Here is a 19,341-nt window from a genome sequence, read left to right on the forward strand (position 1 = left end):
TTTGAAACCATTCCAGTGTAAATCTGCCCAGCTCTTTCTGGTCTTCACAGTATAAACAGGGTAAAATAATGCAATGTGCCAAGATTGCTCTTTGTGTTAGGTAATCTTTACATAAAGGAAAATGTTGGTGTTAAACTTAGCTGGAGTGGCAGGACAGTCAGTCTTATTAATAAAACAAACAATTACAAATCTCAGCTGGTCATAACCAACTCGTTAACTCTCAATTCCTCATTAGGTCATGAAAGAAATCTCTGAAACTCAGGGTTTTGGAGAGCTGTTTCAGTTTCAGAGAGCTGTTACCCAGGGTTGCAACAAGGGAGAACTTTCCAATATTATGATGGGCTCCTCCATAGAGGATAATGGCTATGGATGTAGTCAAGTTAGATTAGAGGTGGTGATCTGATAGAGGAAAAAAAACAATTCTTCACTTGGGGGATTAGACTGAATTACCTATTTCTCATAGTGAGGATCTGTGATAAGGACAGATCTGAATTATTTGACTAATCTAAGATTATACGCTTAGAAAGACCCTACTTAGTCCTGCTCATCACTGATGGGATTAGCCACATTTGGTACACAAACATACATGCTGATTCATTTTGAAATAATAGCACTTCAATAGGCAAAAAAAATAAAATCTGGAGGGTTCGTACTATTTGTTGCCTCTGATTTGGCCACTGGGTCTCAGATTGAGTTATACATCAGAAAGAACTGGGGGGGCATATGAAACATTCAGATTTCTAAGCCCTGACACATATTTCTTGGATCAGAATCCCAGAATGGAGCCCATAAATCTGTTTGCCGAAAAAGTTACCTATGTGGCCCAGCAATTGGGTTTCCATGGCTTCTTCTGTCACTAAGCAGTGTCTGACTCTTTGCAACTTCATGGGCTGCACCATGCCAGGCTCCGCTATCTGTCACTATCTCCCGGAGTTCACTCAAATTCATGTCCATTGAACTGGTAATGCTACCTAAACATCTCATCCTCTGCCTCCCCCTTCTCCCTTGGCCTTCAACCTTTCCCAGCATCAGGGCCTTTTCCAATGAGTTGGCTCTTTGCATCAAGTGGCCAGAGTATTGGGCCTTCAGCTTCAGGGTTAATTTCCCTTAGGATTGACTGGATTGATCTCCTTGCAGTCCAAGGGACTCTCAAGAGTCTTCTCCAGCACCATAGTTGGAAAGCATCAATTCTTCAGTGCTCAGCCTTCTTTATGGTCCAACTGTCACATCTGTACATAACTACTGGAAAAACCATAGCTTTGACTATACAGAATTACATGGCCAGTTTCTATAGTGCAGTTTAGGGAGTGGAGTGAGCTTTTGTGGTGAATATCTACTTAACTCGGTGGTTCAGTTCTTAAATGTAGGAGTCAGCCAAAATCACACAGAAATGTTCTCCTCCTGACCTCTAAGACCAAGGCTCTAGCATCCTGAGCCATGCCATACATTTAATAAATAATTAGGGAAACTAGGACTGTGACTCTATCTGGGACAATTCTCTCTCTTGCCTAAGAAAGGAAATTCACAGTCCAATGTGATATACCAATGGAGGATTTGGGGGCATCATTGCTGCTAATGGGTCCTAACAGTCATTGTCACCACAGTGCTGGGAAGAAGTGAACACTTGACCCACTTGAATAACACAATCCCCACAAGTGGAGTCAGAATGATTCCAATCTAAATCCTGGGCAAACCACATTGGCCTAAAATCTGCGTCCTGTATATGAGGAAGAGATGAGAGTAGAAATAGAAATCTCTTCTGAATCCCAAGTTCATAAACTAAAGAGGAATTCTACTCTATTTTCACTTTGCTTTCAAGAAAAAATAATATATTGATTCTTTTTTAGTATTATTCTTACTCTTATTTTCTGCTAAACATTTTTTTTTTTCTGAGTGGTTCAATATATCTCATTTCAACCTGCTGAGAAGCCTAGCTGAAATTTGGCAAAGCTGGGTTCATGAAGACCTTGCTGCAGAAACAGTCACCCAAATGCCAAAGGGCAGTTCCCACCTGTCCCACGGGACCATCCTACCTCCACCCAGCCAAGAAGGGATGTGACATCCTTGGATCAGAAGATAGCCAGGTGCTTCTCTGGGGAGCCACACCGTGGCCAGGCAGACGGTCACCTGGCCATTTTCAGGCACCCACTCCAGCAGGCACGGGTGCTGGCAACTTTGAAAGTAGGTGGCAACAAAGCTCGTCTCTTTTGCCCTGCCTCTTGGTCAGTGGGCTTCCTTGGTGGCTCAGATGGTAAAGAATCTGCCTGCAATGTGGAAGACCTGGGTTTGATCCCTGGGTTGGGAAGGTCCCCTGGAGAAGGGAATGACTACCCACTCCAGGATTCTTGCTTGGAGAATTCCATGGACAGAGGCTACAAGTCCATGGGATTGCAGAGTCAGACATGACTGAGCGACTAACACTCTCACTTCATGGTCAGTATCCTGTCTTTGGCAAAATGCAATACTTAGAATACTCTTAAAATTACTCTGAATATTTTTTTTTAAATCTCAGTTTCAAAAAAAAGCACCTTTTGGATTTGGCTTGGAGAACACAGGATCTGAGTACGCTGTAAGGATCCCATATCAAGGATGCAGGGGAGGCTACACTGGGCAGGGAGGAGCCAGTTGGAAGAGAGATGCTACTTCCCAAGGTTTACCTTCAGTGGTGGTGTGGGGGAGGTGGCTGAAAGAAGGCACAGTCCTGCAGAAGACATCTGTGATGATTGTGCCCTGTGATGGGAAGGCGTGACCCCTAGGCAGATAATGGCAACACTAACGTGGATCAGCCATGACTTATTCATTTTTCCATCTTTTTATGAAACATACATTCTGGCCTTCCTGTATCCCAGTTATTTTTCTCTTTTTAGTCGTCTGGGCTATGTTTTTGCAGTAACACACATACAACATTTAGCATGCAAATCAAGGCTTTGAAGCACCCAGGATGGATGCTGCACTGACTTTTCATCTTACAGGAAAACTCGATTCCTCCAGTTTCTGGTACAGAGAGCTCCTATCACCTAGAAGAGGAGGAGCTGTTGATTAAGGGTCTGAAGACTCAATTTCCTGTGGGACTTAGGACTTTAAAGCACACTTGTTCCCAATCACCTTTCTCCACATAGCCTCTTCTCCCTAGAAAACCATCTTTTTTCCTTCCCTCTCCTGGAGCATGTCTTACTTATCTTTCTCTCCTAGCTGAAATGCCCCTTCTTCCCAGAAGCCCTCCCGGCTTTCAACAAGATGGGTCTGCCTGCTTGGAGTCTCAGCAGCCTCTCATTCACCAGGGAACATAGCAAACTGTACCACACTTGTTTGTCTTAAGGATTTGTCTCTCAGATACTCAGGGCAGTCTGGGGACAGGAAGCACTTTTGTCTGTCTCACATCCGATTCACTAGCCTGGTACTGGAATGAAACCAAGACTGTGTTTCTTGTCTTAGTTGCCAAGTCCTGTCTGATGCTTTTGCAACCCCGTGGACTGTAGACCGTCAGGCTCCTCTGTCCTTGGGGCTTCGCAGGCAAGGATACTGGGAATGGGTTGCCATTCCTTTCTCCAGGCGATCTTTCTGACCCAGGGATCAAAACCCTCGATTCTTGCCTTGGCAGGAGGATTCTTTACCACTGGGCCACCAGGGAAGCCCAAGCCAGTAGCACAGACACCACTGAATCACAGAGCAGACTGCGCATTTCCCAGGTCTATGAAAACACGGCCATCTCTGTCTATCCCCCCTAGATAAAAGGTTTCAGATGTAAACACAATGTTTTAAATTCTCCTAAAAGGAAACTTGAATGATAGGATCTCTCACCCCCGAAATGCCAGCTCATTGCATTTTCAAAGTCTGCCCAGATCCTTTTAAAATGTGATTTCTTTGTTTACTTGCTATCCGTATACACATGAACTTGTACATTATATATTCTCAGGATAATATAGATATTGCCTGTATATAGACAGGTGTACATGCACGCATGCACACAAACACAAACACACACACACCAACCACCCCCAGAACACACAGCCATCCTCACTGTGCATCGAGTGACTGTCCCAGGGAAGGTCCCCAAAGACGATGGCCTGAAGGTGAGCTCCTAGCTCGTAAGGGCTCTCCCATTTCCTGGCTGCTTCTCCACCATCAAATGATGAAAATGAGGTCATTCCAGCGGTGTAGGCTTCTTGACCATTGAAATGGAAATGCCCCTTTCCATAAGACTTTTCCCATTAAGGATAACATCAAGTTCTGGACAAGGGCATGACAACCTACTCTGTATTCTTGCCTGGAGAATTCCACAGACAGAGAAATCTGGCAAGCTACAGTCCGGGGGGTCACAAAGAGTCGGAGTTGAATATCTTTCAATTACAAAAGATATTCCTGTGTGGGCTGCTACCTTCATTCAGCAGTTTCCAATTGCAGTGTCTCCAGGACACTCCAGTGGTACCAGTCAGCTCCGACACCTGCAACACTGGTTCTTTCAGCAAACTCACTGAGAGAGGTTATTTTTAATGTTTCTTCATGAAAAAAAAAGCAGCTTCACAGCTTCACAAAATCAGTCTCTGGATGTGGCAAACTTAAATGGTCTTATTCCTAAAGCCCCAGAGACAGGCTCATCACAGGAATGACGGAAGAAATCTTAAAAATAGCATCACCATTGTACTTTCAGAAAAACAAATGATATTCTTCTAATGTCCTCAAACAACTCTGGGAAAAAAAAATTAAAGTTTCCTCCAACTGGCAAAAGTCACAAAACAAAATATACATGAAATATGAATTTAGAAAAGAAAACGTTAAAGGCAGTAGTGCTCTGGGCTCAGGAGTAAAAGAAAGTTGGCCAACTTTCCATGTCATCTTCTACAATTTTACCCAGAATACATCTGTCATAAGTGAAAGGGATCAGGCACATTTTTCTCTTAATGTACGTAGCTTTGTACATGTAGAAAAAGTCCCTGTAATGGTTTTTCATACCAGAGCAGAAAAAGAGTTAACTTATTTTCCCCCAGCCTGGAGGTCAAGCTACTGACAGATTATAAGGATTACTGTAAATATCTGAAATTAGAGCAGAAAGACGAGGTCCTTAAAGTAGCAGAACTTCAGAGTGTAATGAGTTGATTTTTTTTTTTTTTTTTTTCTACTCATCCAGCATATCACAACACCATTTTGGCTGTGGCAAAGAGAATACTGGCATTTTCTTTCTTCAATTCAATCAGCATTCTCCTATTCAGTTAATACAATTCAGTTAACATTAAGTCAGTTAATATAAAACCTATGCAGGCTGCCCAAGGAATCATAAATGATTGTTTTGCGGGGAGGTGGTGGTTCCTATACCCAGAAGACTGGCTTTTGCACCGCCCCCCCTTAGGTAAAACCCATTCTTCTTTATTATACCACATGACATATGAAACTTTAGCTTCCTGACCAGGAATGAAACCCGCAGCCCCTGCAGTTCAAGTGCAGAGTTGTAACCACTGGACTGCCTGGGAAGTCCCAAAATGTGTTTCTCTAAGTAACACTTCTGGATACTGGCTTGTCCCAAACAGTCTCTGTAAGGAAAGCTCTGGGGCTAAACCTGCAATCTCTCTGTGTGTGGGAATGAATTTCTCTCCATTTTTACTTTCACAGTCTAGGGACGTGAGAAGGAAGCTGAATGTTCCTGGGGAACCAGAAGCCAGGCGGAGTTACTGGATGTGTTCACTTCCTAGGTTCTGATGTCAATATCCAAGTCTTTGGCAGCACCCTTGTGGCTCAGCTGGTAAAGAATCAGCCTGCAATGCGGGAGACCTGGGTTCGATCCCTGGGTTGGGACGATTCCCTGGGGAAGGGAAAGGCTAACCACTCCAGCATTCAGGCCTGGAGAATTCCATGAACTGTATAGTCCATGGGGTCGCAAAGAGTTGGACACAACTGAGTGACTTTCACTTCTTTTCACCTTCCTCACAGCAGCTGCTGTTCTGCCCAGCACACCACCTTCCCTGCGTTTTCTGTGAGTGCAAGTAGAAAGAGGACACTTGAGCCACCGTGAAATCCCAGTGGGCACAGGGGCAGTCTGTATTCACATGAAGCCTGGGCGTGTGTTGAGAATAAGGAGACAAAGGATTTGTAACTTTAACCATAGCCCTGGGAGGCTTGTTACAACACAGATTGCTGGGCCCCAATATCAGAGGATCTGATTCAATAGGTCTGGGTTGGACCCTGAGACTCTGTATTTCTGCTAAATTTCCAGATGTTGCTGCTGGTGTGAGCACTGGTCTTAGATGATCACTGACACAGAAGATGCTTTACAAGAGTTTGGCGGCTTTTTTTTTTTTTCTCTATCAGTATGTTTGCATTTTGAAGATGCTGAGTTTACCCATATAGCCTCTGATATAAAAAAAAAAAAGAATTTTTTAAAATGTGAACCATTCTTAAAGTCTTTATTGAATTTGCTACAATATTGCTTGTTTTATGCTTTGTTTTTTCTTGGCCATGAGGCATGGTGGGATCTTAGTTCCCTGATCAGGGATTGGAAGGTGAAGTCTTAACCAATGGACCACCAAGGAAATCCCTCACCTCTGATTTTTACTAACACTGTTACTTGTAAGAAAAACCTACTTAAAAATTGGTTTCCTAGGAAAAACTAACTCAGAGCAATGGCAAATTGCAAAATGTGGTTGTATACACAGACCAATGGATTAAATTTTATTCAAAAGGTTGGTGTATATGAGATTTTCTCCCCTACAACCCAGGAAAATAACTGCACTTTATTAATACAGAATAATCACATATTTACCTGCTCATGAGACTATGAACTCACTTTTTAATATAAAGAACATAATTATCACTGAAAAACAAAAATGTAGCAACAGCATTATTTTTTTAAGCATGGGTAGTTTTCCTCTGGAAACTTGATATACAGACATCTATAAAACAGCAATTTTCAAATACCCCCTTATACATTTTAAATTGATTCCAGTGTATTCCCCACCATTTTGGAAACGGGGGTGGGGTGGGGGGGATGGTCCCTAAAGGAATTCCCACGGAAGTGTATTTTCACAACGTGCTGATTAAAACAGTGCAGTTGTTTCCCCGTATTTATAACAAGCATTTCAAAATAAAGCTAAACAATTCTAAAGTTAATTAAGTTGCTTACCTTTGAGCCTCGCTCATTAAAAATAATTTCAACATCTAAGATTTTACCAAATTGCTGCAAAAAAATAGAAATAGTTTATAAGCAAGAAGAGAAACAGAGTCAATCAGATTATGCATGGGTAATTGTTCCCTGAGTCAGAATTTTTCTCTCTTTTAATATCAAGGATATTCATTTGATGATTTCCTATCATTAAATGATGCACTTGAACCAAGAGAAAATACAACTGTATGTATTATTTCCATATTATGGCATAACCCATCATATGAGATATTGTAATTAGGGACCCAGTACCAAGTATGTAAGCAAGAGGTTAATTCTAGTTTTCTTTCTTGATGGATGATTGCTTTCCAAGGCACTGAGCAGCAAGCATTAAAAACAGCTAGTGTATACAACGGTCCTTCTAGGCTGTGTCACTAGCCACTGGGTAAAACATCCTTAGTGAAGTGGGATTTTGATAACTTAAAATATCCAACTAAAATGAGATGCTTAGGATTTTGGACCTTGGTTTCATAAAAGCCAGGAGTAGCCAGGCCATATAACAGAAGTAAAGATAAAAGGAATATCCATTACACAGACACTCTTTACAAGCAAGAAACCACTGTAGCTGTCTATCCTCAGGTTGAAATGTCCTTCTTGCAAGATGATTCTCCATATTGTTAAACAAACACATAGATTTTAGACAATTAGCATGAATAGGCTTTCTGAAAAGTGCAAGAAACTCAACGTATTCAAACCTAGAAACAACATTTCAGATGACAAAGTTTCCCCAATAAACTACAAATGTTCCACTAAATTTCAGATTTCTCAGGATAAGTATACCCTGCACAATGGTACTTTAATTGATGGCTCAGCCAGTAAAGAATATTTCTGCAAGGCAGGGAGCAGACCCAAGTTCAGTTTCTGGGTTGGGAAGACGCCCTGGAGAAGGAAATGGCAACCCACTCCAGTGTTCTTGCCTAGGAAATCCCGTGGACAGAGGAGCCCGGCAGGCTACAGTCTATGGGGTCACAAGAGTTGGATATAACTTAGACTAAACCACCACCGCCACACAATGTTTGGGTCATACTTATATTTACTAAAATATTTGCTATCTGAAATCACATGCAACTGCTGTGTCTTGTATTTTGTAACTTAATACAACTAGTGACTGAATATTTCCTGTAGTCCTCCGGACAAATACACAGCAAGAGATCTGTGATTCATACTCAAATAAAAAAAAAAAATGAGAACAAGGACCCTGAACCAGAAGCATCTGATAATCCCAAATCCGGTCCCCTGAGGCTGCAATTCTTTCCGTTTTCTTAGATTGCATGAAGTTGAGTGGGCATTTTCTGAGCATGGTGTGTTCTACATAAAGGTAGGTACGAGAGGGTGGCATAAAAGTAAGTGACGAGGCCCAGGGGAAAATCAGATAGAAATATTACCCTGATGCAGAATTAAGAGCAAATGCCTGTTTTAGGGATTAAAATACATGCAAAGAACTACAGAAAGTAATATTTCCAGGCTCTTTTCCCCTGATTTGGAACTTTCCTTAAAAAGCAGAGACATCACTTTGCCGACAAAGGTCCATCTAGTCAAAGGTATATAGCTAGATAGCATCACCAGCTCAATGGACATGAATTTGAGCACGCTCTGGGAGACTGTGGAGGACAGGGGTGCCTGGCGTGCTGCAGTCCATGGGGTCGCAAAGAGCCGGACATGACTGAGCAACTGAACAACAACAGCAACATTTTTGCTTTTGCAGCCTGGGTATTTTTAGTACATCTTTTATTACCCTAGGAAATTCTGTATTCTGTCTCTCTCCCCTGGGTGGAAAGCCTTACGCAGCTTCTGTGTCGCAGAGGACAGGGTGATAGGGTAGGAGGGGCAGGAGAGAAAGGGAACAAGCAATTAGAACCCAGAGAACCGGGGGCAGCTTGCCTGACCGATGTGCCCCACTCAGAGGGCACTGAGAGACCCAGACTGTAAGAGCCAAGAAGATCTTACTGAGATTCAAAAAAGAAGAAGAATATACAGATACTATCCTTTGGAACATACAAATAAATATACACTCCCTCGGAAAGAGAAAAACGCCGACTTCTGTTGAATATAAATAGCTTAAAACCTTGAAATGAAAGTAGTTCTGACTATGAGAAAAAGAAATCCAAAGCTTAAGTCATCCTGAGCCACAGAAAGGTGCCCATCCCTCAGGATATGTACTCAGCTTGGGGATTACAGACTTGAATTTTTCTTACTGAGCTTTTTATTGTGCTTCTCGACTTCAGGGAGAAGGAGAGAAAGAAACCAAGAAGAGAAGGCTCAACCAGGAGAGAAGACAGAAGGTCTCCATGGCTAGCATGCCCTACAGACATACCAGGAAACACGCAACTCCCTCACTCTGCGATCAGTGGACACTCAGGAATTCTTTTGGTGAAGACAAGATGGTTCTACTGCTTTTACCATGCCCTAGATTTGGGCAGAGAAAACTGTTAAAAAGAGAAGATGATTTTCAGATTTGAGAAATGCAAGATTTGCGTTTAAAGGCGAAGAGAATTCCATGGTTAAAAAAAAAATCCTTTAGCTTTGCGACTCTCTGAGAAGCCATCATTCTGATATAACCCCCTTAGGATATTCAGTCCACACAGATGCTACCATGTATATTTCAGGCCTAAGAGACAGGAAGCACACATATTTATGGATAGAGAAACTTGGAAAGGACTTCCTCTAAAACCAACAAGCAAATGTCATCCATGGAACCTTCTCAAAGCAGTCAACACAAACGCATTTCCTTTAAAATAAGATCTGGTTGAAGAGATCACTTGGTCTCAGGTGGTGATGGGCGAACTGTGACTTTCTCTGGAATGAGGAGAGATGCATCAAATAGTTAACATCTTCCATTTGTTGGAGGTTATAGTTCTGCTGAAGAGCTCAAAGATACTGCTATGTGTATCCCTTATGAGGAAACCAAGACCTGCCCCAAAGCTACACTATGGTTTCTTCACTGATCCTCCCTTTTCTTGGCCTCCCCTCCCTTTCTTGATGCACAACTGTTTGAACCTGCCCATCGGAGAAGGGGACACAGAAAGCCTTTTGTGCCTAGAAACCTCATGGGGTCCTGCTTGGTTTCCACCATGCTCCTTACACATGGGAAATATCCACCTCATAACTATATTAAGTCAACGCCAGTAAACGGGGATTGGGAATATGTGGATGAGTGGAATAAATATGAGACAGAAAGAAAGAAAAAAGATCTGATTGAGATACACGTACGCTCAATTGCTCAGCTGTGTCTGATTCTTTGTGACCCCATGGACTGTAGCCTCACCAGGCTCCTCTGTCCATGGTGTTCTCCAGGCAAGATTCCTGGACTGGGCGGTCATGCCTTCCTCCAAGAGATCTTTCTGATTCAGGGATCGAACCCGAGTCTTCTGTGTCTCCCGCACTGGCAGGCAGATTCTTTAACACTGAGCCACCTGGGAAGCTGCCGGCTGAGACAGCACCAATCAAAGAGTAATCTTCGCATGTGTCATTCCCTAAATGGAACAACGGCACCGCATGCCCTGAAATGTCTCCAGCGTTTGTTTCTTTGGCAGTTGCCACGGGGTGGAAGTTTCTCAAAGCCAGTGAAACAAGCCGTAAGAAGAATGCTGATGTAAGCCCCCTTTCTAAGGCAGTTGTGTACTATATTTATAGTATCAACAGTTTAATTGGGAAGTTTGGTACTAATGATGTAAACACAGCTGGCACATTTTCAATTTAAATAGACACGACTCATTCGCAGACATAACTAGGATCTATTTGCCCAACACCGGCATTCAGCCGTGTTCAACAAAAGTCTCAGTTTCCACCAGAGGGGTCTCGACAGATGCTTCAAGGTTAAAATCCGGGAGCTTGTAGGCCCAGACTTGGGCCAAGACGTACCGCTCATGTTTAGACCGGCTCAGATCAAATGACATTTGTCTGAAAACCTTTGAAAGGTGTTCAATGGATACAGCATAAAACATGAAAGTAAGCTTAGTTCAAAGAATGTGCATGGAAGCGAAGAAAAGGCAACATCCTAGTTTTCTTTTTTTTTATATTCATTTTATTTTTTTAAATTTCCATTTCTTTTATTTATTTTTTTTGAAAGTTTTTTTTTTTTTTTTTTTTAACTTTACAATATTGTATTGGTTTTGTTTTCTTAGGGCTGTCTTCATGTTTCGGATGTGGGAACAGGAGGAGGCACCCTGCCATGTCTGAAAATATCTGTTTTGTCATGTAAAAAGTCATCATAAGAGCCCCTTCTCCTTCTTCTTCTACTTTTAATGCAAGTTTCTTCTGAGTGTTCTGAAAGCCACGTAACCTGTCTTTGGTGACAACAGAGACTTCGGTGGGTCATATTCATGCCCAGAAGGCCTGTATTTTGATAACGAAAGCAGGACTGTCACACGGACAAGCAGGAGGTAAAATCTGAACCCAGGACTCCCTGAGTAGCTGTTACTGAAGACAGCTCTAGGATACAATGGCTCGTCTCAGTGGTCGAAATCTAGAACTACTTCCGCGTGCAAGCATGTCTGCTCAGTCGCTTCAATCGTGTCTGACTCTTTGTGACCCCATGGACTATAGCCCTCCAAGCTCCTCTTGTCCATGGGATTCTCCAGGCAAGAATACTGTAGTGGGTTGCCACACCCTCCTCCAGGGGATCTTCCGGACCCAGGGATCGAACTCACATCTCCTGTGTCTCCTGCATTGCCAGCAGGTTCTTGACCCACCGAGCTACCCAGGAAGCCCATAACTATCTCTCTCACTCACAAATGCTTACTTTTAAATACTAGGTTCACCTGAGCTTTTTATTCAAGACCAAGACATGATTAATTTGATGGCAATCCATACAAGGCTTGCATGGGCCCATGGAGAATTCAAATGGAAAGGAAAGACATGCTCTTTTGAGACCTCTGATATGTTCAAGAAGAAGGTAGCAGGGCCAGAATCCACATCCTTTCCAGTGAAACCTCCAGCACCAAGGCCCCTGATAATATAAGAGATCCATTCTTTCACATGCCAATTGATCTTTTAAAAAAGACTCTGGATTCTGCACTTCCCTGGTGGTCCAGTGGTTAAGAATCCGCCTGCCAATGCAGGGGACATGGGTTCGATCCCTAGTCAGGGAAGACCTCACATGCCACAGGGCAACTAAGCCCACATGCCCCAGCTACTGAAGCCCACATGCCCTACAGCCCGTGCTCTGCAACAGGAGAGGCCACCACAAGGAGATACCTTTGCACCAGGACACCCCTGGTTGCCACAGCTGGAGAAAGCCCACGCGCATCCACGAAGACCTAGGGTAGCCAAAAATAAATAACGAAAGATGCTCTGGCCTCTGCTTTGGATGTAGTGGCCACCAAATTTTTTGTCCAAGGGATGTTCCATCTGAAAGGGAAACCCTAGGAAATCTAAGATGATCTGGATGGTTTCATGCCAAATACTGGAATATGTTTCATCTGAAAGAGGAGGACATAGAGGATACAAAGTGAACTGCGGAAGAAGGGAAACCAGGATTGTGATAAGGAGGCACCAAAGCCACCGTTTAAAATGAAACGCTGAGGCACCTGCGGTAACCGATAGGCATGTAGGGGTTGCAAACATCACGGCTGAATGATGCATGGATACAGAACCTGTTCAGAGCATTGCCGGGTGTCAGGGACTTTGGGAAAGAAAGTCTCTTTACTCCTGTGCTGTGGTTTTGGTTTGCAGTCCCCACGGCCATACAGAACAAAAGAGACCAAGAAGAAAAATGCAAACAAATCTTCGTGAGAGTTTTTCTCTGCTGTCTCTCCCCTCGTAGCCTCTGCTACAAGGAACTAGGGCAAAATAGAGCAAGAAAAGGAGAGATGACATCTCACATCCCAGTGAGAAAACAGCTGATTGGGATTAAAATGCAATTTCTTAGAGTAACTGTGACCTGAAAGAGGAAACCACGCTTAATTCTCTCAGCTGGAGAGTGGGGAGCCAGTCAGAATGTTTAAAGATGCCTTTTCACGTGATTCATGTTGGTAAATGTAGCACCCAAGCAGAACAGGGTGGCCACCACTGACGTCTGCCCAGGAAGAATAGATTTTGCAGGATTAAAATTCCATGTCTTCAGAATGGTGGTTGTCAACCAAGAAGGCCTCAGAGTTATCGCAGAGTCCAGGAATCTGTAGGTGCTGGATGATTTTTACAGAAGTGTGTGCGCAGAAGCATGCTCAGTCGTGTCTGACTCTTCGTGACCCTGTGGACTGTAGCCTACCAGGCTTCTCTGTCCATGGAATTTTCCCAGCAAGAATACTGGAGTGGATGGTCACAAAGCCCACCAAAAAATCTTGCATACTTTTAAAAATGGACATACAGGCAGCTTGTGATGAACTGAATTAATTTCAGGATGACTGACTGTGTGCTGCGTTTTCTGAACGGATAGATGGATCCTAACTGTATCCATCATCTTGTCAAATCGACATCTTGTCAGTTGCTTGAAAATTCTGACTTCTACAAACAGCAGCTCTGAAACTAGTAGATTCTGATCAAGGTTTGACAACTGGTAGTGCGACCATTCTTTTGGCAAGACTTTGCTCTGTACCACCTCTCCTGTACCACCCAGTAAGAACAGAGAGGTTCAGATATTCATGCAAGTAGGATCTGTTTTTGGCATCTAGCTCTGAATATTTTGAATGCCTTTGCAGTTGAGCCCTCTGGTCACTTTCAAGATAATCAAGAAGACCAGAGAGTGCATAGCCATTCTCAGGGGTGGGAGTTGGGGTCTACTGCAATGAGTGACACCCGAAAAGAGCACAGGATGGTCATTAAGAGGACCAAATTCCAAGTCAACATCCCAGTGACACTTGATGAGTTAAGACAGACTGAAGAGCGAGACTTTCGAACCAGACCTGACAAAAGGGATCTAATTCCTCAGGCTGCCCATCATTCAAACCTGGTCTCCTCACTTCACACACACTTAACCTCGACTTTAACTCTGAATGCTCTGCACTTTTCAAAGTCATCTTTGACCTGAAATTGCCCGAGGGTATCTCTGCTCTGCAAGAGTTAGAGGCTCAACTCAAGGTTATTACCAAATGAGAGAGATAAAAGAGCACAAGCTGACCTTTTCCACTGAAATGTCAGGATTCAGGCCTGGGTATCTTAACCATGAGGACACTTTTTGGCTTTTGTGTCTGATGCATACTTGATAAACATCATGCATGCTAAAGAAAACATGCGCGTTCACCCCACCATCGTGGAATGATGACACAGAGCTGGTGTTATCATATGGAGAATGAGGTCTACCTGGCCCAGACCTAGACTTGGAAAGTTGAGCCTCTTCTTGTTCGTTTTGCCATCTCTGCACCCATCCAAAAGCTCTTAGAGGGGGACTCTCTGGGCAGCCAACCTTTACTCCAAGTAGAACGTTAAGAATGTAGTTTTGTTCACTGAATCCACAGACATTTCCCACCAATGCTGGGCTGACATAGACAAAGGGACTGTGACTGTATTTGCAAAAAATGAATGATATCCAAGCTCTGTCATAGCTTTGTCCTTTGGTGGAACTGAGCCCAAAGAGGTGGCAAGCTCATCCCTTCCCAAGGTGGATGGTGCAAAGGTCATTCCAAAAAGAGAATCAGGGTCACAATGTCCCCTGAGCAAGTGACTCTATCATTCCTTTTCTCTGGGTTGGTGGTGGCTTCTGCCTTGCTTGCTGTTCCATCATGGTGCTTGGGCAAGACTGTCATTTGTGGCATATAATCTTATAAGTTAAATCTCTGAATCCTCACCACGGATTCCAGAAGAACATATATGGCAGGATACAAGTCAGACTCTGAAATCTGCAGTGGTTTTGTTTTAGCGAGGCTTTATGCAGAACTAATTATTCTCTACAATCACCTCTGAGATTTAGATGCTCAGTACCTGAGAAAGAGCAAGGTCTGCAGAAATATGTTATGAGTCACTCTTCCCAATAATTTGGCAATCACCATAGCGAGAAAAAGCAAGATGACCCATAACTATGTTAGCTGTCACATGGGTCCCCAGGCTCTTGACAGGGGATCAGCAACGAGCTTGTTTTAAGCCCCTGGGAGCCTATTTTCCATTTGACATTCAAGTTACTAACTTGAAGAAGTACCTTTGGTCCAAGTGCAAACATGGTGAACATAGCAGAAAAGTTTATACTAAAATCATGGAGATCCTGGCCAAGGAATACCCACAGATAGGATCTAAAATGCCTTCCCCCAACCCCTGCTCACTTCATATTATGAATACCAAGACATTACATGAGGAGGGGAGGACTCTGGGGACCCCAGAGCGGCCACTGCAGAGGAAAAGAAAGGCAGTACTTACACCAAACATTTGTCGGAGGTCCGGATCCCGGAACCGGAAGGGGATGTTGGAGACATGCAGCCTCTTGGGCTGGGACTTGTTTTCCGTGTTTTCAGAAGGCTGTGTCTGGGGCTGGCCATCCGTGGGCGCTGCGTCATCTGTCTGCTAAAAGAACACGAGCAAAGCAAAGAGGCTCTGAGTGGACCTGGGCGTGCTTTCCAGTGTGCTTTCCATAAATATATATATAGGCATAGAGTAGCTTTAGTGTTGTGTTAGTTTCCGCTGTACAACAAAGTGAATCAGCTATACATATACATATATCCCCACTTTTTAGGATTTCCTTCCCATTTAGGTCACCACAGAGCACTGAGTAGAGTTCCCTGAGCTATACAGTAGGTTCTCATTAGTTATCTAGGTTATGCAGAGCATCAATAGTGTATTATGATGCAGAGCATCAACAGTGCGTATATGTCAATTCCAATCTCCCAATTCACCCCGCCCTGCACTGTCCCCACTTGGTATCCATAGTTTGTTCTCTACGTCTGTGTCCCTATTCCTGCTTTGCAAATATGTTCGTCTATACCATTTTTTCTAGATTCCACATATATCCAGTGTGCTTTTGCTCCCTCAAAATGGTAGAAAAATGCCAGAACAAAGGAATAATACAGGAAGAAACTGCTGAATCATTCATTCATCCAGCAAAGATTTATTGAAAGACCACTGAGTGCCCATCACAGATCCAGGATTCAGCCATGAGCAAAGGAGCAGAGATCCTCACTATCACGGATCTAATTCTTACCAGGGAAGAATCAGACAGACAATAAACTAAAGAAATACAGAGCTGGAGGAAGGAGATAAGAGGGAGGGGGATAAAGTGAGGGCAAGGACTCGCTGGGACTGAGGGGCAGGCAGTTTCAGTAGGTAATTAGAGAAAGCTTCATCTAGAAAGGAGAATCCTTCTTTCATCCAGGCTGTTCAAAATCTTAAAATATGCCTACGTAATTGCCAAGGCTGTACAGATAAAAACATTAGTAAATCTCATAAAATATTTGAAAAGGCTGTTTGGTATTCTGAAGTCCAAGTAAGTATCTGATGGACTTAAACTTTTTCAAGGTTTTAATTTTTCCTTTCTTGATTTTGCAGACCTGTGTTGTTCATGACAGTTGGCCCCATGTGGCTCCTTAAACGGAAATGAATTAAAATTAAATCAAATGGGAAATTCAGCCCCTCCGTCACAGTAGCCATTTTTGAGTGTTCAGAGGCCACACGTGGCTGTGGCTTCCATGTTGGACAACGAAGACACACAGTGCCTATATTAGAAAGTTATATTGGCTCAAGTTGGTGTTGACAATGACATTATCAGTATAATTAGTATAATTTGTTACTCTGACTCCCACTCAGTCCCATCCTCCAAGGAAAAGCCTGGATAACATGATATTACAATGATACCCCCACTGAGGCAGGAACCAGGAGAAAAGTCACAGTAACATTTGATTTAATCATCTAGGCCACTTCCATACGCTCAGTTCTAGAGTTTCAACATTTCAGAGATACTTCTAGATGCTTTCTCTGCAATTAGCATGTACTGCCTCTAGGTGGCAGTAGACGCCATTCACATGAGATGTCTGCTTCGCTAAAACATGATGGAAAATCTGTGAAAAGGCCATCAAACTTAGGAGAGATCGTCCCCTTGTACTTAGGAGCAACTTAGACGCATACAACTAGGTCAAAACTAATAACATGGACAGAATCAGTGACTTTCTCATCAACCCTTGTCCTTATCGACAGGTTTCATTGAAATCTCCTTCCTAACACACACTGAATTGTATTTGTAAGGTAAGACATTCTGGTAGTTGGCATACTATGCTTCCAAGCTTCTTTGGTATCCAAAGCGCTACCAGATACTTTCTTCAACTTCCAAGGGTTATGTCAAGATAATGCACTTGGTCATATTCCTAATGCTGCTGGATCTAATAAAAAGGACGGTGACAGTTCTCTACCCTGAAAAATGAGTAGTAAGAATGCTGTTGTTCAGTCGCTAAGTCATGTCTGACTCCTTGGGACCCCATGGACAGCTGATCCCAGGCTCCTCTGTCCTCCACTGTCTCCCAAAGTTTGCGTAAATTTATATCCATTGAGTTAGATAATAACAATGGTACATACTGTATATGGCTCTGTGACAACCAAACACTGTTTGCCACAGTTCCCAGCACAAGATACAATCAATAAGCGGAAGGCAAGGCGTTTTTTAGAATGATGGTGATTTTTACAAAAATGTCAAAGTGAGAGTGAAAGTGAAAGTCGCTCAGTTGTGTCCGCCTCCTTGCAACCCCATGGAATAGTCCATGGAGTTCTCCAGGCCAGAATACTCGAGTGGGTAGCTGTTCCCTTCTCCAGGAGATCCTCCCAACCCAGGGATTGAATCCAGGTCTCCCACATTGCAGGTGGATTCTTCACCAGCTGAGCCACCAGGGAAGCCCCAAAAATGTCAAAGGAGAGGTGTAAAAAGCCTCATTAAGGCAACATGAAGGGAAGGTTCCCATTTGCTTGGACATCCTTCCTGAGCAACTACTATCCACTAGGCACATAAGTTCATCTTCCAAAGCATACACAGTGTCTAGCTTAGTAGAAGAGAAAGAGGCAGAAAAGGCAATGGTTAAACAGACTATTAAGAGGGTCAGAATGACCCTCAGGGGGTTGTCACTCTAAATCGTATGGCTGGTGGTTCCTCAGGTTTGCTGAGTCTGGAGGTTACGTTTTTAGTGGGACATGTCTAAGAGAAAACGTGATGCTGTACCAGTGGAGTGCAAAGTATGTGCCAAGATGCAGAGAGGTGGATTCTGGATTTAGGGGACTGAGCAGGAGACAGACAAGCTCCAAGCTAGGCATGTACACCTAGCCTCCTTTTTACATTTCCTGAGGAAGGGGGCAGGTGGGCTTCAGGCTAGATATTTACAACCAGCCTCCTGTGTGCACTTTAAAACAGAAAACAACAGCCAAACAATAGCCAAACTTTGTCTCCTGGGGACATGAACAGCTATGGCAAGGACAGAGAAGGACTAAACCCAATTTGAGCAAAGGATCAAGAGGTCACATATTTTCCATCCTTGGGGCAAGGGAGACGCTACACATGCCCAGAAACGCTCCTTGGAGGTCGAAACGGAGGGGGCACCACCCCATAATATGTGATGCCAAGCACCCCCCACCACCCCAACCCCGCACTGGCCTCTGGGAAAAATCCATCTTGGGAAAAAGTTTCACAGGCATGTTGGGGAGGGTCCTAGGCAGGTCAGGAGTGGGAAAAGAAATGAGATAATTGGCCAAAGGTAAACAAAGATCTGGCAGAAATGCCCTACATAAATGACTTAACTGCCTCTTTAATGCACTCCTCATTAGGGGGGACACCAACACCCTTTCCCTTTGGGTGTGTATCTCTGCCTTGCTTCTGTCTTAACAAACTGCTTCTCTGTGTGCTCTCCAACTTGGTTGTGACGTGTCTCTAGTCATAAATTTTGTACCTCTTTCTACAGTTTTTGCCTCCTTGAGAAATGCATTTTTCAATGGGGCAAGGGCCCGGGAAATTTTGCTTCTAGCCTCTAGCCCCTGGGGACTAGTGGCTAGGAGTCATGGTTTTCATCCAGGCTACCCAGTTTAATTCCTGGGCAGGGCACTAAGATCTCACTTTAACTCACACCTCACTGGCACTCCTTTGAGATTGGGACTACAGGCAGACCTCCATGTCACTGGTCGGAGGGAGCGTGCATGAAGGAAGGGTGGGAGAGGACCCAGCAGAGGGAGGCAGGGGGTGGACCTAAAGAACCCTGAGGGTAGATCAAGAGGATACTATTTTTCCTTAAGGACCATAGCAGGGCGGTGGCATGACCAGCATGAGACACAGGCTGAGCCATGCTGGACAAATGACA

The 19,341-nt window shown here is 43.6% G+C and overlaps 1 protein-coding gene across 6 annotated transcripts in view; it reads right to left on the reverse strand.

Moving 5' to 3' along the window:
* RBFOX1 (RNA binding fox-1 homolog 1) overlaps window positions 1-19,341 on the reverse strand; it is a 397,999-nt gene that overhangs the window by 123,726 nt on the left and 254,932 nt on the right. For all 6 annotated transcript variants that reach the window (XM_052636094.1, XM_052636096.1, XM_052636093.1 and 3 more), the window contains exons 3-4: window positions 15,440-15,583; window positions 7,115-7,168 (exon numbers count right to left, since the gene is read on the reverse strand). In XM_052636094.1, coding sequence (XP_052492054.1) covers window positions 7,115-7,168; window positions 15,440-15,583 — 198 coding nt within the window. The remainder of the gene's footprint in view (window positions 1-7,114; window positions 7,169-15,439; window positions 15,584-19,341) is intronic.

The sequence above is a fragment of the Budorcas taxicolor genome, chromosome 2 (assembly GCF_023091745.1).
Source record: "Budorcas taxicolor isolate Tak-1 chromosome 2, Takin1.1, whole genome shotgun sequence".
In the NCBI taxonomy this organism is placed as follows: domain Eukaryota; kingdom Metazoa; phylum Chordata; class Mammalia; order Artiodactyla; family Bovidae; genus Budorcas; species Budorcas taxicolor.